The sequence below is a fragment of the Macaca thibetana genome, chromosome 2 (genome assembly GCF_024542745.1).
Source record: "Macaca thibetana thibetana isolate TM-01 chromosome 2, ASM2454274v1, whole genome shotgun sequence".
In the NCBI taxonomy this organism is placed as follows: domain Eukaryota; kingdom Metazoa; phylum Chordata; class Mammalia; order Primates; family Cercopithecidae; genus Macaca; species Macaca thibetana.
In genome coordinates, this window is record NC_065579.1 from 4,039,856 (window position 1) to 4,061,710 (window position 21,855).

General features: G+C 53.7%; 1 protein-coding gene across 2 annotated transcripts; it reads left to right on the plus strand.

Annotated features, from left to right (window-relative positions):
• Nucleotides 1–1,962: 1,962 nt before the first annotated feature.
• On the plus strand, nucleotides 1,963–12,561 carry CPN2 (carboxypeptidase N subunit 2). Of its 2 annotated transcripts, none has more exons than XM_050779177.1 (2): nucleotides 1,963–2,104; nucleotides 10,364–12,561. In XM_050779177.1, the coding sequence occupies exon 2, from the start codon at nucleotides 10,364–10,366 to the stop codon at nucleotides 11,999–12,001; it is 1,638 nt and encodes a 545-aa protein (XP_050635134.1). In that variant the 5' UTR covers nucleotides 1,963–2,104; the 3' UTR covers nucleotides 12,002–12,561. The 2 variants fall into 2 exon arrangements, with proteins under 2 accessions (XP_050635134.1, XP_050635133.1); XM_050779176.1 differs by having other exon boundaries at nucleotides 1,964–2,104; nucleotides 10,361–12,560.
• The last annotated feature ends 9,294 nt before the right edge of the window (nucleotides 12,562–21,855 follow it).

The following is a 21,855-nucleotide window of genomic DNA, read 5'->3' on the forward strand; positions in this document are numbered from 1 at the left end:
ACACACCACACACCTTCACACACACACTGCACACTCACACACATCCACTCACCACACACATCACACACCCACACACACTGTGTACACTCAGACACTCACCACATACATATACCTCGACACACTCACCTACTGCACACACACCCACTCACCACGCACACCACACACCCCACACCCTCACACTCACTGCACACTCACACCCACTCCTATGCTCACTACACACCCACACGCACTCAGTGCACACTCACACACCCACTCACCACACACACACCATGACACACACCTACACACTCACACACACCCACCACACACCACACACTCACACATATATGCTGACACATTCACACCTACTGCACACACACCCACTCACCACACACCCACACTCACTGCACACTCATACCCACTCACCGCATACACCCTGACACACACACCTACTGCATGCACACGCATTCACCACACCCCCCACCCACTGCACACTAACTGCACACGCACACACACACCACACACCACACACACCACATGCACTCATACACCCAACACACTCATCCCTCACCTATCCACACTCACCATACACACACTGACTCGCACATACAGCCAAACACACACATTCACCACACAGTTACATATACAACCCCCCCACCACACACGCACACATACACCCCACACACACCACACACACCATCCCCACACACTCATCACACACACCCACACACATTCATCACGCCCACACACACCATTCACAATCACACACATTCACCACGCACCCACCCCCACTCATCACACATTTTCTCACACACTCTCATACTACACACACACACATACCCACTCACACTCACCACACACACCCCTATACCCATTCACACACCCACTCACACACCCACTCACACATACACCCACTTACACACACACCCCACACCTACACACATGCACTCACCACACACCCCTACACCCACACACACATACACCCCTATACCCACTCACACACACACCCACTTACCCACTTACACATCCCCCACACCCACACACATGCATTCACTACACACCGCTACACCCCCACACACATACACCCCTATACCCACTCACACACACACCCACTTACACACACACCCCCACACCCACACACATGCATTCACTACACACCCCGACACCCCCACACACATACACCCCTACACCCACTCACACACACCCACTCACACACTTACACCCCCCACACCCACACACATACACTCACCATACACCCCTACACCCACACCCACACACCCCTACACCCACTCACATACACCCACTTACACACACCCCACACCCACACACACGCTCACCACACACCCCTACACCCACACACACATACACTCCTACACCCACTCACACACCTACTCACACACCCACTTCACACACACCCACACGCACGCACTCACCACACACACACTTCGCGTGTCCTGCAGCCCTGGTTCCACACCTCCAGAGACGGGAAACTCCCTCCCTTCCAAAGCCGCATCTTTCATCCTCGGACAGCCCTGAGTGTGTGAGCGCTCCTCTCCACATTGGGCCCCAATTCATCTCCCTATAGCTTTTCACCCTTCTAACTCAGGAAGGGTTTAGAGAATTCATTCATTAAACAAACACAAGACAAAGCAACAAATCCACAGCCCTCTTGGAATGCCTCCGGGCGCTGAGAGCAGAGCAGGGGCCCGAGGCTGAGGGCAGGCTCCCAGTGCTTCTGCCTCTGCCCACAGGGGTGGGTGTGAACGTGGACCCCATCCCAGGCCTCACCAACCCAGCCGCCTGCGGGTGTCTCTAGGGCTTGCTGTGTCCCTGGGGTCCTGAAGGTACCAACCCTGCGACCTCGGTGGGATTTTGGCCCCGCGAGGGCTCTGTAGGTGGGAGGAGTTCAGGGTCGTTTTGTAATCTTCAGAGGCCTTGCCAAGGCCGTCTCCCGTCCTGTGACCCTGGTGACATTCTGGGACGCTGGGGCCACGTGAGGGGAGGAACCACTGCCTGGAACTTTGATCAGCGCTGGGGTTGGATTGAGCTGACCACAGGCCACACCAGACTCCTCTCTGCTCCTCAGGAAGACAGGGCAGCCCGGCGCCACCCGCTCGGCCTCACGGTAGGCTCCTGGGCTCGCTAAAGGGCTCCTGGGTCTGCAGGGACACGGGGGCAGGAACGGGAACTTGCGGTCTCCCCGTTTCAGAGCGTTCCCCAGCTCCAGGCAGGCTGCCGTTCCAGGGGGCCCCTGCCCTGGGAGGAGAAGTCCCCTAGGTGCTCGGCCAGGGCCCTGCTGGGAAGAGGCAGGAGGCAGGTGGGGCAGGGGCGGGGGTTGTGAGATGAGAACCAGCCGGTCCCGGCCTGCAGGGAGCTAGTAGTGAGTAGAAGATAAGCAGGGTGACCAGATGTCCAGGTTGGCCTGGTTCTGCCTAGTTTATACTTGTCATCTTGGCATAACAATAATAAATAGTATTACTGATTATTTATTAATATTATATTAATACTAAATATTATTAATTAAGATAATTATTGTTGTTTTTCGAGATGAGGTCTTGTTATGTTGCTCAGGCTGGTCTTGAACTCCTGGCTTCAAGCGATCCTACCACCCAGCCTGCTGAGTAGCTGGGATTACAGCGCATACCACGGCACCCAGCTCAGGCCCGAGGATGACTAGCTCCTCGTTTCCCTCCCAGAAGCCTGCTGGCTCATATGATAAAGTTTATGGTCATATAAACCTGCAGGGAGCCACCTTTTATTGAATATTCAGTATTTGCCAGGCACTGTGTTAAGGGCTTTGTATTTACTCTCTTATTTAGCCTGTCTATTATCCAGTGGAGTGCTAATTTTAACCCTGAGGGCAGAGGTGATAATTAACGGTGGAAAACCTGAGGCTTAGAGTGTTGGAGTGATTTGCCCAAGCCCACATGGCTCGTAGGTGATGGCATCAGAATCTGATCCCAGTTTGTGGCACTGGCGGAGCTGACGTGTTTTCCCCTGCTACTAAGCAGGATGAGAGTCAGGCCTGAGATGCGAAGTCACTGACAGCCACCAAACACATTCCCTTCAATTCAGCACACAGAGCCTGGCTGCCTTCTCAGTGCCCAGCCCTGAGCCGGGTGCTGGGGTGCAGAGCTGCTTGCAGAGACGCCACAGCAAGCCTGCAGCACCACGGGCTCACTCGGATGGGTGCAACTGAATAGAAAACAGCGGAAGAGCGCAACATTCAACACAGTACAAGAGGGATCTGAGGACCCAAGAAAGGGTCGGGCGCGGTGGCTCACGCCTCTAATCCCAGCACTTTGGGAGACCAAGGCGGGTGGATCACCTGAGGTCAGGAGTTTGAGACCAGCCTGGCCAACATGGGGAAACCCCATCTCTACTAAAAATACAAAAATTAGCCAGATGTGGTGGCAGGTGCCTGTAATCCCAACTACTCGGGAGGCTGAGGCTGGAGAATCGCTTGAACCTGGGAGGCGGAGGTTGCAGTGAGCCGAGATGGCATCACTGCACTCTAGCCTGGGCGACAAGAGTGAAACTCTATCTCAAAAAAAAAAAAAAAAAAAAAAAAAAAAAAAAGAAGAAGATAGTCAAGGAAGGCTTCATGGGGGAAGCGTGACGTCCACTGGCCTGAGAGGGTGGGTATAAATTGGGAGGGTCGCACAGTGCCCAGTTCACAACCGCCTCTTAGTTCAACCTGTCAGCTGTCGTCTCTTCCAGAAGCTAACACAGCTGATAGACAAGCTCCCCTGGGCCTTTGCAACATCACTTTCAGGAAGGAAAGAGTCAAGTAAGCCCCTACTATGTGTGTGGAACTGTGCTGTGCATTTTACACATTTATCTCGATATTTAGAATAAAATAGGTTTCAACCTTACCGCAAAAGTGATATGTTTCTTTCGTAAAAATGTGGAACATACATTTTTAGGCAGAAGGAAAAAATAAAAATCATCCACGATTCGCTTTTTCAGAAGTAATGACCATAATTTTTTTTTCCTTTGAGACAGAGTTTCATTCTTGTTGCCCAGGCTGGAGTGCAGTGGTGCGATCTCGGCTTACCGCAACCTCTGCCTCCCGGTTTCTAGCGATTCTCCTGCCTCAGCCTCCTGAGTAGCTGGGATTACATGCGTGTGCCACCATGCCCAGTTAATTTTTGTATTTTTGGTAGAGACGGGGTTTCACCATGTTGTCCAGGCTGGTCTTGAACTCCTGATCTCAGGTGATCTGCCCGCCTTGGCCTCCCAAAATGCTGGGATCACAGGTGTGAACCACAGTGCCAGACCCCACCACAAATATTTGGTGCATAAGCTTCTATTGTGTTTTCTGTGCACAAATACACCTTAAACATGGAAAAGTAGCATTCCGAGACTTCATATATTTCACTTAAGATATTGCAAACATCTTGTCAATAAATACACATCTGTAATAAATTTTCTTTTTGTTTAAAATTTTATTTTTTATTCTATTTTTTTTGAGACAAGGTCTCCCCCTGTTTCCCAGGCTGGAGTGCGGTAGAGCAATCACCACTTACTGCAGCCTCGACCTCCCGGGCTCGAGCCATCCTCCCACCTCAGCCTCTCAAGTAGCTGAGACTACAAGCATGCACCGCTGTGCTTGGCTAATTTTTATAATTTTTTTGTAGAGCTGAGCTGTTACCATGTTGCCCAGGCTGATTTCAAACTCCTGGCCTCAAGCGATCCTCCTGCCTCCGCCGCCCAAAGTGCTGGGATGACAGGCAGGAGCCACTGAACCCAGCCTATAATATAGTTTTAAAGATAGCGGAGAAGGTTTCCATTATCTCCGTGTAGCATGATTCATGTAACCAATCCCTCATGTTGGACATTTAGGTTGTTTCTATTTTGTTGCTGTGGCCCGATGCCTGTTACCTCATTTAAGAGCCACAATAGCCCTAACAATGCTATGATTGAGGTATTATGATGGTTATTGTTATCGTGGTCGTTCTGGGTTTACAGACGCCGAGGCTGGGGCTCTGAGAGGTGGCTTCACTCCCTGGGACACAACTGGGCCGCAGATGGGGTGGGCTGGCCAGGGCAGGAGCAGAGGCTGGGACCCGGCGCAAGCCCGACCGCCTCAGCCATTGGACTTATGTTGCTGGACTGAGAAGAGAGGGGACCAGGTTTGGGGAGCGGCAGGTCTCAGCCATTGGACTTATGTTGCTGGACTGAGAAGAGAGGGGACCAGGTTTGGGCAGCGGCAGGTCTCAGCCATTGGACTTATGTTGCTGGATTGAGAAGAGCGGGGACCAGGTTTGGGCAGCGGCAGGTCTCAGCCATTGGACTTATGTTGCTGGATTGAGAAGAGCGGGGACCAGGTTTGGGCAGTGGCAGGTCTTCTTAGAGGACCAGATGAGGCAGCCAGGGACTCTGGACGAGTCTCAGAAGCCCCTCTTTGTGCTTCCAGCTGAGCTGGAGCCCAAGTGGCCAAATCCAGGCCCGCTGGCGAGGCAGACATCCGTGGAGCCAGCGTCGGGTAGCAGTCCCTGGGTGTCTGGGGCCAGGGTTCTAGGCCCCATTCTAGGTCCCATCCGCCTCTGGAAGAAGTGAGGCTTAGCTCTGTGGTGGATGACAGACTGGCTGGAGGCATGCACAGAGATGTACCCTCCCAAGAGCAATCTGAGGAGAGGAAGGAGCTCGTTTGCACCCAGCCAAACCCTCCCTCTCCCCCCAAAAAAACCATTTAAAAAGCCAGACTTCTTGGCTTGCCGAAAGTGTGGAACATTTTTGTGGGCATTTGCTGGTCTTATTCCCAGACGAGAAGCAGAAAGCCTCTGGCTGCCGCCCCGCTGTGGCCCTTCGGACCAGCCTCCATGGTTCCCAGGGAGGGGCGCTTCCGTCTCCAGAGCTCCCCAGTGACCTGCTTTCTTGAGGGCAGGCTGGGGAAGCGGCCCAAGTCCAAAGCCTCCCAGCCAGAGCCCTCAGAATCTGTGCTCCCCTAAACCTTCTAGCTCTTTCCCTTGGCTGGAGGAAAGCGCTAGGAGGAGTGCTGTGGAGCGGTGTCTCACTGGCCCACAGGGGGGTGGTTGGATGGTCTCATGGGTTTCTGCCTAGCGAACCCGTGACTGCTTCAGCACAGAGCTGGGGCTGCACTGCTCGGAATATCGGGGTCACTAACGTTGCCGAGCACTTGCCGTGTGCCAGGGCCTGAGCTTGGAGCTTTTCATGCATTTTCTCATTCCATCCTCACAACATCCCCACCAGGAAGGTAGTACTGTGCTCACTGTTTTGAAGAGGAGGAAAGTGAAACACAGAGAGGTTAAGCCATGCAGTCAAAGCCACAGAGCTAAGCTGGAGGGGAGTTAGGATTGAACCCAGGCTGTCTGACTCGTCGCCACTCCAGAGTGAGGTGAGGGGGCTCGGGCGGGGCGTGGACCGTCTGCAAACTGTCAGTGTTCTGCGCCCTCACTGTGAAATCGTCCCTGCCTCCCCGCCTCCTGCCCCAGTAGACCCAGGCAAGAGGGGTCTTGCCCTGAACTTAGAGGGCCCTGTTCTGGCCCTCCTCCCCCCATGATACCACCCCCAAGGGGTGCCGGTGGCACATGCCCATCTGGAGGCTGTGCCCCCATTTTAAACCACGGTCTGGGTACCCAGAACCCCAGTCTGTGTGGGCTGCCTCCCTGGGTCCGTCTTCCCTGGGTTGACCATGCCCCAGAAGTGCACAGTCTTCGGCCTGTGGGGTGCCGAGGGGCGATGTGTGTGGGGTCTCCACTCACAGTGCAGGAGAGTCGGGGGGAAGAGAAGGGAACAGACAATGGGTGGAGTTCCAGGTAGACGACGTTCTCCCTGGGACCTGCAGGTACGAGGAGCGGGCCTGCCCACCCCACCCACTCCACTGCCCTGGGACAGCCTGGTGGTGTCATGGCAAGGACCCCGCAGAGCCCGGGCTGTCGGGACTGGCCCTGGCCCCTCGCTTCTGTGTGTGTGCCCTGGGGCCAGTCGCTGTAGCTCTGGGGGCCCCAGTCTCCCTGTCCTGGGCACTTCTAGGTTTGTGCTGAGGATCAAGATGTATGTGCGGGAGCTTTGGGAACCGGCAGGCGGGAACTGACCCCTCAGCCAAGCCCCCGCATCACGGAGTGCCTCTCCCTCTGCCTGCCTCTCCCCAGCCGTAGCTGATTTGCCTGCACTTGACTTTCTGTGCCACCAGTGCCATGGCTTTGGTTCAAGGCTTGAATCCTAGAGCTCCTTCCTTTGTTGGAAATGTGGGAAGCACATTCTTTCTAAATGACAGTGGATTAAAAGTGAGAGGCGCAGACCCAGGGAGGCCTGGGAGCACTCAGCTTGCTCAGCAGAGAGGTACACTCCCCCCAGCGGGCTTGAGCGTCCCACGGTGCAACTCCGGCTTTGGCCTGTTTTCCTGGCAGGAGTGATGAACAAAACCAGGAGATCTGGGCGCCACAAGCCAAGCCCTACTGTGAAGAGCCCGGGGCCTTGCCTCACTCTCCCTGCGAGGAGGCCGGATGGTCTCGGGACCTGCAAGCCCCAGCATTATCTGGCCCATCGTTCCAGGGGAGTACTTTCTGGAAATAGCCTTTGAGAAACAATGACCAATGGGGCTAGCAAGGGAGGGGGACTGGCACCATGATGATATTACTGCATGTTAAAAATCAGAACTCACCAGGCACAGTGGTGTACGCCTGTAGTCCCAGCCACTCTGGAGGCTGAGGCAGGAGGATCACTTCCATCCAGGGGATTGAGGCTGCAGTGAGCTATGATCGTGCCACTGCATTCCAGCCTGGATAACAGAGTGAAGTTCTGCCTCAAAAAATAACAAAATTAAACACAATTGCTCCCCTCTTACTCTCGGGAGTAATCGAGGTGGCTCTGGCAGCCTGGCTGGGGGTCGCTCATTCTGGGGTTGCCCATCCCAGGGGAGGTGGCTCTGCCTCCCACGCTGCTCTTCCCAGCCTTGGAGAGCTCCATTCAACAAAACCTGCCTGAGCCCAGAGGAAGTCACTGCTGCTCTGGGCATAGACAGACGAGTACACAGAACAGACTGCCATGAAAACCCATCATTTTGGTGCCTATACTGAGTGTTAAAGTGGAGACACGTTCTCCAGGTCCTCCTTCCTAGGGTCCAGGGCGGCTTCTTTCAGGACCCCTAGGGGCTTTGCGTAGGTGCCTCAGGGGCAGGCCAGGTGCTAGTGGCAGCTGTGTGCCTGTGTGGTGTGTGTCGGGGGACAGTGGCTACCCCAATCCTCTTCAGCCAGGTCCACTGCTTTCTGTTTCTAGTCTCATGCTAGCTCTGTAGCTGGGGTCTAGGGACACAGAGCCAGGAGGCACACGCTTGCCTGAGGCTTGTTCCATTCCCTCACATGTCCTAAGTGGCAAGGACATTTTCCTTTTCCTGGAAGAGGTGATTGCAGAAGTCAGATTCTATTTATTTATTTATGAGATGGAGTCCAGCGCCCAGGCTGGAGTGCAGTGGCACGATCTCGGCTCACTGCAACCTCTGCCACCCGGGTTCAAGCGATTCTCCTGCCTCAGCCTCCTGAGTAGCTGGGATTACAGATGTGTGCCACCACATCTGGCTAATTTTTGTAGTTTTTAGTAGAGATGGAGTTTCACCATCTTGGCCAAGCTGGTCTGGAACTCCTGACCTCATGATCCACCTGCCTTGGACTTTCAAAGTGCTGGGACTAGAGGTGGAGCTCTCCAGCCGCTCACACCAGGCGGGTGTACGCCCAGCCGCAGGAGTCAGATTCTAATCCCAGGCCAGCGGTTATTACTGGTAGAGACTTTCCTTACCGCCTCCCCAAGCTCACTTAGCTATGCATGCCTTAGAGCAGCCGAAAGGAAGGTGTGCATTTTCTCAGGGAGAAGTTGTTCCTTCTCTACTGATGAGGCAGAACATTCCTGGAAGGACTGAGAGTCACTGAGTGACTGAGTGGGAGAGTAAAGGGGGCTCCCCTAAGCACTGCGTCCTAAGCCTATGAGTTTAATGGGAGACCTTCAGCCAGAAGCAGAATCTCCAAGTGGAGGAGGCACCAGCAGAGGGCAGCAGAGAGACAGCCAGTGAAGAGGGCTTGGTACCCAGATTCTGCAACTGGGGAACCCCTTTCGCAGACCCCTTTTACTGAGAAGAAGTTAATTAAGAAAAATTAGGAGTATGTTGTGAAAGGGCTTCTTTCTTTTTTTAATTGTTGGTACATTCAAGTGTATTCCGTCTAAAGAGCATTTTTTTTTTAATTTTTTTTTTTTTTTTTTTTGGTGTTCAAATAACGTTTTCTATAATAAGGTAGCTTGCAACCTTTAACGATAGTTAATGAGGTTGATTAATTACTCACTCTATGCCAGATCCTGATGTAAAACTGTTACCTATATGTACTCACTTAATCCCTAACAATTACCCTCATGTGGTAGGGACTATTATAATCCCCATTGTACAGATAAGGAAACTGAAGCACTGATGGATTAAGCAACAAGCCCAAGGTCACGTAGCTGGAAAGCGATGGACCTAAGATTTGAACTCATGGAATTAAGAGCACTCCAAGCCATGTGAATAAGTGCTGTGCGTGGGAACAGGGGCGGCCTGCAGGGCACACACCCTCTAACAGGGCAGGGGCCACGAAGCCCCAGCTGGTCTTGCTATGTGGAAAGGTGGACCCACTGTCCCCAGTTCACTCTGAAACCTAGACCTTTACTGTGACGTTTTCCAATTTTCACATGTTGGCTACTGATTCGTATATGAAAAATTCACTGAGGAATAAAGAAAACGCATTTGTGAGGTGCATCACCAATCTGTGACCTGTGAGTAGATGCTAGAAAATCTACTGTTTTTAAAATTTTTTTTAAAAAACAGTAAAGAAAATCTAAAGAATTTTGGAGCATTTTAAAGAAATCTACTGTTCTGTAGAATCCCCAGGTCTGGGGTCCTTCTGTCCACATGACGTTGGAAAGCTCCTCAGGCCCCGCCGTGGAGGAGTGGGCACAGGTGGGCAGGGGGATCACATTTCAGCAGCAGTTCGAGGAGCCATCTCATCTCTGTGGCTGCCCTCCCCCTCCACCAACTGTGCAAAGAGCAGGTGCCAGGGTCTCCGCATCATTTGGCTCTGATGTGTGCTGAGATATGGAAACTCAGGAAGAGTCATGGTCTAGGAACTTCCAACTCAGGAATAATCTGTCCATATCCTATATATTATCTTTGAAAATGCCACAATGCCCATGGTCTCCTTTTATGCCTCTCTTCCATGCCTTTTTGTCTCTTTTCCGCTTCTTTCCCCAATCTGGAAAGAACTCAGGAAGCCCCAAAGCCCTGCGTCTTTGTCCTGCCGCATGTTCGAGCTCGCGGTCCAGTGCCCTGGTCACTGTGCCATGCTGTGTGATGATCAAGTTTCCCTTCCTGTTTTCTCTCCATCCTCGAATCTAGAAGATGCTCCCTGGAGCCTGGCTGCTCTGGGCCTCCCTCCTGCTCCTGGCCAGGCCTGCCCAGCCCTGCCCCGTGGGTTGCGACTGCTTTGTCCGGGAGGTGTTCTGCTCAGACGAGGAGCTGGCCGCCATCCCGCCGGACATCCCGCCACACACCACAAACATCGTCTTTGTGGAGACCTCGTTCACTACGGTGGAAACCAGAGCCTTTGGCAGCAACCCCAACTTGACCAAGGTGGTCTTCCTCAACACTCAGCTCTGCCAGTTTAGGCCGGATGCCTTCGGGGGGCTGCCCAGGCTGGAGGACCTGGAGATCACAGGCAGCAGCTTCTTGAACCTCAGCGCCAACACCTTCTCCAACCTGACCTCGCTGGGCAAGCTCACCCTCAACTTCAACATGCTGGAGGCTCTGCTCGAGGGCCTCTTCCAGGACATGGCTGCCCTGGAGTCCCTCCACCTGCAGGGGAACCGGCTCCAGGCCCTGCCCAGGAGGCTCTTCCAGCCTCTGACCCATCTGAAGACACTCAACCTGGCCCAGAACCTCCTGGCCCAGCTCCCAGAGGAGCTGTTCCACCCACTCACCAGCCTGCAGACCCTGAAGCTGAGCAACAACGCGCTCTCTGGCCTCCCCCAGGGCGTGTTCGCCAGACTGGGCAGCCTGCAGGAGCTCTTCCTGGACAGCAACAAGATCTCGGAGCTGCCCCCTCGGGTGTTCTCCCAACTCTTCCGCCTGGAGAGGCTGTGGCTGCAGCACAATGCCATCACGCACCTGCCACTCTCCATCTTCGCCTCCCTGGGGAATCTGACCTTTCTGAGCTTGCAGGGGAACATGCTTCGGGTCCTGCCTGCCGGCCTCTTTGCCCACACCCCACACCTGGTCGGCCTGTCTCTGACCCATAACCAGCTGGAGACGCTCGCTGAGGGCGCCTTTGCCCACCTGTCCAACCTGCGTTCCCTCATGCTCTCATACAATGCCATTGCCCACCTCCCAGCTGGCATCTTCAGAGACCTGGAGGAGCTGGTCAAGCTCTACCTGAGCAGCAACAACCTGACAGCCCTGCACCCAGCCCTCTTCCAGAACCTGTCCAAGCTGGAGCTGCTCAGCCTCTCCAAGAACCAGCTGACTACACTTCCGGAGGGCATCTTCGACACCAACTACAACCTGTTCAACCTGGCCCTGCACGGCAACCCCTGGCAGTGTGACTGCCACCTGGCCTACCTCTTCAACTGGCTGCAGCAGTACACCGACCGGCTCCTGAACATCCAGACCTACTGTGCCGGCCCTGCCTACCTCAAAGGCCAGGTGGTGCCCGCCTTGAATGAGAAGCAGCTGGTGTGTCCCGTCACCCGGGACCGCCTGGGCTTCCAGGTCACGTGGCTGGACGACAACAAGGCAGGGGGCAGCTGGGATCTGGCTGTGTCGGAAAGGGCAGCCCGGAGCCAGTGCACCTACAGCAACCCCGAGGGCACCGTGGTGCTCGCCTGTGACCAGGCCCGGTGTCGCTGGCTGAACGTCCAGCTATCTCCTCGGCAGGGCTCCCTGGGACTGCTGTACAATGCTAGTCAGGAGTGGGACCTGAGGTCGAGCTGCGGTTCTCTGCGGCTCACTGTGTCTATCGAGGCTCGGGCAGCCGGGCCCTAGTAGCAGGGTATACAGGAGCTGGGGAAGGCGGCCTCTGGGGCCTGACCAGGCAACAGGTGGGGGCAGAGAGGAGCTGAGTCTCCGAAGCCTTGGCTTTTCACATGCAAGGGACAGGGTTGCACCCCCAAGATGAGGGAGTGGAGTCTGGTCTGCTCCACTAATCAGGGTCTCCTCCTCCCCCTCTTCCTTCATTGCTTCTCCCGGAGTGTGCGGCCTAACAAGGCCATCCTTATGCTTTGCAAAGCACCCTCGAAGGCTGCACCACGGCCTGGAGGATAAAATATCCTCAGCCCTGTTGCTTCCCCATTCTGTAACACCCACCCGCTCTCGCCCACACCTTGAGGTCTACTCACTGCATCCCAGAGATACAAAGTGGAGGCCACTGCCTTCTGATCTGGCTCACAAGCCCAATGTCTGTTTCAGTGTCTCTCCCTGAAATTGTGTTTTAAATTGGTATAGAGAAATAAAGGATGTGACAGACGCAGAGATGGTCAGAAAGCATAGGGGCAGGGTTCTGACTGGTGTGTGGGTGACCCTGTGGCCAGCACCCACCTCCACGCTGCGCCCAGGAGAAACAGATAAAACGAAGCCCCGGGAAGGGAAACGGCAGATGCTCGGCTTGTGACACAGAGCCCCCAGAGCGGAGGGTGGGTTCGCCTGCTCAGCACACAGGACGGCTGCTGCTGAGGAGGAGGAAAAGGTTTGAGGTGTAGGGGCAGCCTGGGCCGGCCGGGCGGCAGCTTCATTCTCACAGCAGCTGAGTACAAGCGGCTCACTCACTAGCGTTGTTCTCCCTTGTTTTTTCATTTTTTTCTTTTTTGAGATGGAGTTTCGCTCTTGTTGCCCAGGCTGGAGTGCAGTGGTGCGATCTTGGCTCACTGCAGCCTCCACCTCCCATGTTCAAGCAGTTCTCCTGCCTCCGCCTCCCGAGTAGCTGGGATTACAGGCACCAGCCACCACACCCGGCTAATATTTGTAGTTTTAGTAGAGACGGTGTTTCATCACCATATTGGTCAGGCTGGTCTCAAACTCCTGACCTCAGATAATCCACATGCCTCAGCCTCTCAAAGTGTTGGGATTACAGGCGTGAGCCACCGCACCCGGCCTCTTACCCAGCTCGGCCACCCCTGCAACCCTCCTGGGCTACCTCCTGCAGCTTCATCTCAGGGATCGCTGCCCTCCCATGCCCTGGGCAGCCTCCCATGCACCCCTGTGTGGATGCCTCTTCTTTGGCAATGAGCCCAGCTCTCCTCTGTGCTCAGCTCTTTTCAGGCCCAGGCTGATACCCCCTGCACAGAGCCCCATGTCCTCCTGTTGACCACAGACACGTCTAACAAGGCTCTGTCCCCTACTCCCCCTGATTCTCATCAGCGCATTGACCAGCCCAGGAGCTGGGCGTGTTCTCCACTCACTCCTCCCCTTCAGTCCTCAGAGCCAAGGAGTCCCCGAATGCTCAGGCTTCCAGCCTCTGAGCCTCCCTCTAGCTGCTCCTCCCCTTCTGCTCCCAGATGCTTTGTAGCCCTGGGCTGAGCCACTGCACAGCCTTCTGCCTGGCTTCCGGCTGTATTGTGGCTGGCCTGGGAAAAAGGCTCGGGCAGGGAGGGAGAAGGGAACCAGACGTACAGCAGGCCCTCAGGAGCTCCTGGCCACCGGGAGAAATCAGCCACATGGGATGAAAACACAAGGCAGAAAGGTCAGCACAGGCCAGTGTTGGGAAGTTCAGAGGAGGTGAAGCAGCGGGAAGCACTGGCCACGAGAAAGGCTGCATTGGATCTTGGGCCTTAAGAAGGGCTCCGGGGAGAGCTGGAAACTTGTGCAAGAAGAGCCTGAGCTAAGGGATGAGGAAGGGCAAGGACGAGGGGTCAGGGCTGTGGAAGGGGGACGAGGAGGAAGACATAAGGCTGGAAGCCCAGACGGAGCTGATTCTGCAGGGCCCTGGGGTGGAGGGAGGAGTGTGCGTGTTGATGAAGGGGGCCCCAGGCAGTTACTGAAGGTCATGCAGAAGAGGGGGCAAGACTCCCAAATTCACTTGGTTTAAGAATGACCTTGCCCAGACCCTTCCAAGACTGGGGATCTTGGCCGTGGGCTCTGGCTCCCGCCTGGATGTGTTGCCACTCTCTGGGAAAGTGACTCCATGTCTAGCACGTAGCAGGAGCTTCGGAAATCCCCATCGCCCGAACTCCTGTCTGAGCAACAGACACGTACTGTCCGCTGGCAGGGATAAAGGGATAGGAAAATCCAGCAGATATTTCTCTCAATTAAATTTTCCCCTCAAAACATAACCCTGCGTTAAATTACAACATCAGAATTTTTCTCTGCCAAATGATGTTGGGGAAACAGCATGGCCAACAGCCAGCTCAGGCCGAGGAGAGATGGGCAAAGAAGCAGCTCCCGACGTGCCCTGCTCCCCAGGGTGCCTCATGCCCCGTCTCCTGGTGATGTGTCTGGTCTGGCCCAGCATTAACGTTTTCCATGGGTTCTGGACTAGAACTCAGCACACGCAGATCCCACACTGCTTTGCTTTTCTTTTTTTTTGAGACAGAGTTTCACTCTTGTTGCCCGGGCTGGAGTGCAATGGCGTGATCTTGGCTCACTGCAACCTCCACCTCCCGGGTCCCGGGACAAGCAGTTCTCCTGCCTCAGCCTCCTGAGTAGCTGGGATTACAGGCACATGCCACCACACTCAGCTATTTTTTTTTTTTTTTGTATTTTTAGTAGAGACAGGGTTCCCATGTTGGCCAGGATGATCTCGAACTCCTGACCTCGTGATCCGCCCGCCTCAGCCTCCCAAAGTGCTAAGATTACAGGCGTGAACCACCGCGCCCGGCACCCACACCTCTTTTCTTCACATTCTTCAGCCTTTGGCAAATTGCAGCTCCTCTCTGGGCCCCAGTTTCCTCCTCTATATAAGAAGGAGATTGGCTCTCAATGCTGGTTGAACCCTTGGGGAGGCTTTTAAAAACCGGTAATGACAAAAAGCAAAACGCCGGTGCCTGGGGCCCATTTTCTGAGATTCTGATTCAATTAGCCAGAATCTCTGGTGGTCGTGTGACCAGAAAAAGGTCTCAATCCAGACCCCGAAAGAGGGTTCTTGGATCTCACGCAGGAAGGAGGTCAAGGCAAGTCACTGAGTGCAGTGAGAAGAGACATTTTATTGAAAGCTACTCCCTTACAGGGCAGGGCGTCTTCAGAAGGCAAGCAGAGGAACGCGTTGCCTTTAAGTTTTTCTTATATAGGGGCCTTGTCTATGAAAGACTAAACTCAGCTGTGACTACATGTGGATGGCTGATACCACATGACAACATTTATTATTTTATTGATTTAAAGGAAACGATCCTTGACATTCAGCATATGTAAGCACATCAAAGCATAACTATAATTTTCCTGAAAGCTTATATTGCTATGGGTGTTGATGAAAAGAGTCAAACTCTGTGAAATATTTTAAGAGATTTATTCTGAGCCAAATATGAGTGACCATGGCTCATGACACAGCCCTCAGGAGGTCCCGAGAACGTGCCCAAGGGGGTCTGGTGCAGCTTGGTTTCATACATTTTAGGGAGGCAGGAGACATCAGTCAGACACATTTAAGAAATACATTGGTTTGGTTCAGAAAGGCAGGACAACCTGAAGCCAGTGGGGGGCTTCCAGGCTGTAGGTAAATTTAAACATTTTCTGGTTGACAATTGGTTGAGTTTAGCTGAAGACCTGGGATCAATGGAAAGGAATGTTCAGGTGAGAATAATGATTGTGGAGACCAAGTTTTATAGCGCAGAGGAAGCCCTCAGCGGACTTCAGAGAGAGAGAGAGCAGGTTATAAAATGTTTCTTATCTGACCTAAAAGGGTGCCTGGCTCTTAGTTGATGATCTCCTGGATCTGGAAAGAAAGGAAGGAAAACAAATGGGAAAGGGATTCTCTATAGGACATGGATTTTCCCACAAGAGACTCTGCAGGGCAATTTCAAGGCAGGGCAAGGAAATATATTTTGGGGGTTAAATATTTTTTCCTGATTATGCCATAATCAGATTAAAAAGTAAGTCACGATATACAGGGTCAAATAAAACCCATCTGATGAGAATTTATGATTTGTAAGGCGCAACTCCCCAGACCCCTTAGGTAGGAATTTGGGGAAGATGAAAAATCAGAGCTTAGTCCTCATGGGTACTGGGACACCTGGACACTCTGTGGTTGTAAGAGTTTGTCCTTGCGTCTTTGCAGGCCATTGTCGAGCTGCTTCCTTAGCTGTAAACATCTCAGGACCATGGGTCGTGATTGGCAAGGAATGTGCCTTGCTAGCTTCAAGATGGAGTTGATTTTCAGGTGATCTTACTCTGTCTCTTTTAGGCTCTTGCTTGTCTAACACTGGGGTTACCCAGATACCGTTTTGTTTAAGTCTCCCCCAGCGATTCTAACACATGGCCAGGGTTGAAAATTTAGGGCAGAATTTTGTCTCAGGCACTGTCCAGGGCTAGGTTCAGTGTAATTTGCACTGGGCAATGCTAGCCTCCTCACACCCACCTGGTGTCTGCTCTGGGTGGATTCATGAATGAAACAAGTGACAAACATCACGTATAAAAATATTGCATGGATTTTGTTTTTCTTTCTGGTTGATGTTTTTATTTTTTTTTTTTTTGAGATGGAGTCTCGTTCTGTCACCCAGGCTGGAGTGCAGTGGCACGATCTTGGCTCACTGCAACCTCCACCTCCCTGGTTCAAGCAATTCCCCTGCTTCAGCCTCCCGAGTAGCTGGGATTACAGGCACACGCCACCACGCCGGGCTAATTTTTATTTTTTATTTTTTTGTATTTTTAGTAGAGATGGGGTTTTGCCATGTTGGCCAGGCTGGTCATGGACTGGCCTCAGGCAATCCGCTCGCCTCGGCCTCCCAAAGTGCTGGGATTCCAGGCATGAGCCACCACGCCCGGCCAATGTTTTTAATTTTATCAGCATTGGTGCTCTCATAAATCTTGCATTTTTGAAGAAACAGCAGCTGGGGGTGCACTCTGCCTTGCTTTTATTTTTTTTTTTTTCTTTTTTTAGATGGAGTCTCCCTCTGTGGCCAGGCTGGAGTGCAGTGGCGCAATCTTGGCTCACTGCAACCTCTGCCTCCAGGGTTCAAGCGATTCTCCTGCCTCAGCCTACCAAGTAGCTGGGACTACAGGCACGTGCCACCATGCCCAGCTAATTTTTGTATTTTTAGTAGAGACCGGGTTTCAACATATTGGCCAGGATAATCTTGATCTCTTGACCACGTGATCCGTCCGCCTCGGCATCCCAAAGTGCTGGGATTACAGGCCTGAGCCACCGCGCCCGGCCTGCCTGTTTCTTACAGTAAAGGATGGCTAAGTCATTCCAAAGCTCCTCCTTCCAGCAGGCAGGACTCCCTTCCAGCAAGCTGTGAATGTTGTACCTTCTTTAGTGATGTCCTGCTACTTGCCAGCCATGCAACCCTGGGCAAGTTACTCAGCTGTCTGTGGCTCAGCGTCCTCACCACACTTTTATCACATAGCACCCACCTCATAGTGTTATTGGTGACGATAAAATCAATGCATCTATACAAACTACCCACAACAGTGACACATGGTACGTTCTCCAAAATTGTTATCTTGCATTATTATTTTTGTTAGTATTGTTCTAGAGAGAACTGTGGGTGTGGGTGCGGACGGGGTAGGCAAGTACCGGCCAATTGTTTTACCTGTTCCCGTTGATCTGTTTCCGGAAGAACGTTAAAACCGCTGTTTATATATCAGAATCGCATTGTTTGGGAGGACTGGAAATGCAATTGACACAATTGTTCAGTGCTAACAGTGGATAGTGGAAAACAGGACGGTGCCCTCAAAGATTAGACAGTCTGGCGCGATGCGAGTCCAAGGACGAATGCTTTCCGGCACCCTCAGCCTGCTTGCACCACGCGCGCACCTGCAAGCATTTTAAGCCTGCGCCTGCAAGGGTCCCGAGCCCGGGCTCGGAGCGCCCCCTTGTGGTCTCACGGAAGAACGCGCCCCGGGCCGACGTGGAGGGCGAGCGAGGGGTTCGCCCAGCTCCGCTCGCAGGCGCTGCGCGGTGCCTTATTCCGGGAAAGTCAGAACCGGGTCCCCCAGAAGGGACACGGGCACATTGGCTCGGTGACCCGGGGGCTACTTGCCGGCGTGCATGCCGAGCCGTCACAACTTCTGTCTCCTGCACGCCTGAAAAAGCGCCAGGTTCGCTTAGTGCGGTTCACCGAGGAGCGGCCGGGCGGAGGCGAGTCCGCCCGCCACCCGGTGGGGCTGCGAAGCGTTGGGGCGCTCCGGATCGTTCCCGCGCTGCCACGTCCTGCACAGTGACTCGTCCCGCGCCCTCCGCGACTTCCAGGCGTCCCCTGCGACCTCCAGAGGCCGATGTGGTGCGGACCCCATGCGCGAGGGTCTCAGCGGGGAGCCTCCTGCTGCCACCTGCAGCCACGTGGACGCGCGGTTCAGGACCGCACCTGGCAACGCGCACCGCGGGAAGACTGGGCTTTGTTTTCTTTGGGATTTTATCAAGAGTTGTTCACCACTTTGGGAATCTTTTTTCCCTAGGCCATGCTTAGCCCTGATTTCAAACTGTCAAACACGGACAAAAATTCATCCTTTACTCATTGTGAGTGAAAGCGACTTCCAGTCTGTCAGTGAGGTCTTGGCCAAACATTCCACATGGAAGCGAATTCTTTCATTACATGTTATCTTTGACTTCGAGTTAATATTACAGATAGAAGGTTTTATTTTTAAATTCCCTGCGAGGTTTGATGATATTATCTGTGAAGTTTTTCTTCAGGAGACTAAAGCAGGTGTTACAAATGATTTGCCATGAAATCATTAGGTCTGTGGGGGTGGGGTTCAGAGTTCAAAGTAGCAGAAGGAGCAAAACCGCATGGACTTCATCAAAGGAGGCCTGCCGGTGTTTTCGGGCCCTGTTTTCCTCCTGGGGTGGAGGCTATGGGTGTGAGGCTCCCTTTCCCACCGTGGCGTGAGAGATCCTTTAGCAGAGAAGCTTTGTAAAGGGGAGTAGAGATTCCAGTTGCATTTGGAGGGAGAGGACAGATTCGTGTATTAGTCTGTTCTCCAGAGAAAAAGAACCAACAAGAGATGATGGGATGACGGATAGATAGGAATTGGCTCTTGCAATTGCAGAGGCTGAGCGATCTCAGGTTCTGTAAGCTGGAGACCCAGGGAAACTGGTGGTGTAATTCCATCCAAGGCCCAAGTCCTGAGAACCAGGGGAACTGATGATATAAGTCCTAGTGCAAAGGCAGGAGATGAGATGTCCCAGCTCCAGCAGTGAGGCAGGAAGACGCGGGGCAGTTCCTCCTTCCTCTGCCTTTTTGTTCATTCAGGTCCTCAGTGGATTGGATGGTGCCTGCCCTGGCTGGGGAGCGGAGCTGCTGTGCTGAGTCCACCATTCCAAATGTGAACGTCATTGGGAAATGCCCTCAGAGACACACCTGGGAACGGTGTGTCATCAGGGTACCCTGTGGCTTACTCAGGTTGACACCTAAAATTGACCCTCACAGTTAGGAAGCCTGATGTGTGGCTCCTGCTCTGCCTCACTTGCGATCTGTGCCTGTGAACAAGCCACTCCCCCGCTCTCCAGGCCTCAAAATCTTTACTGAGTAACTAGGAGCTGAAAGCCTGGGTGGACGTGTGGATGTCCCACCTCCTGCTCCAGTCATCTGAGGTGTGCCACCTCTCTGGCAGGCACCCACCCCCTCACTTGGCCTGAAGGATGGTGGACACCTCCCCAGGGTGGGGCCCAGCCAGAGCCCAAACTCTCAGCACTCTGGGGGCAGCAGAACCCCTTGGCCGCCACTCAGGGCAGACTGCAGCCATCTAGCCTGGCCCCTCAAGAACCTTCTCTGCTCTCTCCTTGCCCGCTGGTTGTGCTCAGTGATGATGAACTCAGTCCCTCTCTGTGCAGCCCAGCCATCCCTGGGCAGGCCTCCCTGTAACACTCCCGCTGGCCCTGGGCAAGCGGACACCCCTGTCCCCAGACAGCCCTTCGGAAGTGGAAGCAGTCTTCATGATGCCCAGGCAGTCCTCCCGGCCCAGGCAGTCCTCCCGGCCCAGGCAGTCCTCCCGGCCCCAGGCAGTCCTCCCGGCCCAGGCAGTCCTCCCGGCCCCAGGCAGTCCTCCCAGCCCAGGCAGTCCTCCCGGCCCCAGGCAGTCCTCCCGGCCCCAGTCTAAACATCGCCAGGAGCCGCTTCTCACAAGTAGTTGCTCACACAATGCAGAGCCTTCCCTTCCACCATCTGTGAGCCGTAGACGCTGGGATTGCGGGCCATCGTGAAGGATGTGCTTCCTTGCAGGGCTGGGGATCTGGGGCTGAGGTCTCACGGTAGCTGGGAAGCGTTTTTCCTGGCAGTTTTCATCCATCGCTGAATCCAGGGATCTTTCTATTTTTTTTTCTTTTGACTCTGTGGCTGGCCTGCCTGTGTCCTTTGATTCCAGTCCTGTAGGATGGATTATTCCAGCAACAGCCTTTGCAAGATTTCTTCGCCACGCTGGCTGTCATGGAAATTTGAAAGACTCTGGAGTCGGCCTTTAGAGAACTATTTCCTGGTCATGGACATTCCTATGATTGGATGGGGAGCTTAATACTCCTGCAAGGTTGAAAAAATGGCCTGTGCAGGCTCTGGCTAAGCCCTTTGAAGCAGACGTTCTACTAATCCGGAAGGCCTGTTGTGCTTAGGGGTCTCTGGAGATGGGCTACCAAGGGGCTCGGACACCACCTTGCCCGCTGTCTTCAGAATGACAGGTGAATCCAAAGAAGAGACCATTTGATAACCTTGAGAGTTGCTGAAACTTCCTAAGCGATACTGACATTTCTTTCCTGCCCAAGGGACAAGGGTAGCAGCCGACCCTGGTACACTTGGCTGAAAGAGACCAGAATTAGATACTACCCCTCAGGATTCTGGACAACCTGTGTACCTGGTAGAACCGAGCATTCAGGGCAATGGGAACTTTTCCCAGAAATGCCTTGAATTGGAAATGATGACTTTGGAAAGCAATCTCCCTGGGAAGCTTCCCTCTTATGTCTTCTTTGGGCCAGTCTGGCACACAGGGGAAACTCAGTTCAATGAACTGGCCCAGGCCAGTTCTGCAAGCCTGCTCTTCCGGGAGCAGGGCCCAGCTGGAACAGATCCAAGCTTCTGCCAGGCACCCCTCCACCAAGAGGCTGAGTAGTTTTCATACCCAGATTTCAGTTCTTCCTTGGAGAATCATGGGTTTGGGAAACTCACATATTTCAGCGTGGAGGCCAATTACATCGCCTCTTTAAAGGATGATGCGTTTTCTTCTTTTGCAAACTTTTTTGGAATCTCTCCCTGGGGCCATCAAGTGGTAAGCTTGTCTCAGGGCCTTTTGCATCCCCAGCCAAGTTCTCATCCACGAGATTCCTTCTCAGGTGACCTCAGAGGATTCCCACGTGGGTGAAGTTGTCATCATCTCACCGCCACTCTGTGCAACAGCTGAAATTCGCCGAAGGGCCCTGCTTTGCTTACAGCCAACCCTGCTGAGGCTTCGCCACCCTCAGGAGCATCGAGTGTCATTGAGGCCACTGAGCTCCATGACCACACTCTCAACCCGCCAACCTCTCTGCAGCCAACGACACTCAGCCTGCAGCCACACCCCCATCAACCTCCTGTGTGCACACCAGCCCTCGATGACAGCGTTTCACATCCCCAGGTCCTTTCCGGCCACCGCGACCCTCAAGCTGCAGCCCTCCTCTCACCTGCAACCATGTCCAGAATGCCAGTCTGTGGGGTCTTCTTGCCACGGTTCCAGTGAAATACAGATAATCCCCCCCTGGAGACTTCAACTTACGATTTTCTGACTTTATG

Coding starts and splice junctions, on each gene's coding strand:
- CPN2 (XM_050779177.1), top strand. CDS start 10,364: ATGCTCCCTGGAGCCTGGCTGCTCTGGGCCTCCCTCCTGCTCCTGGCC.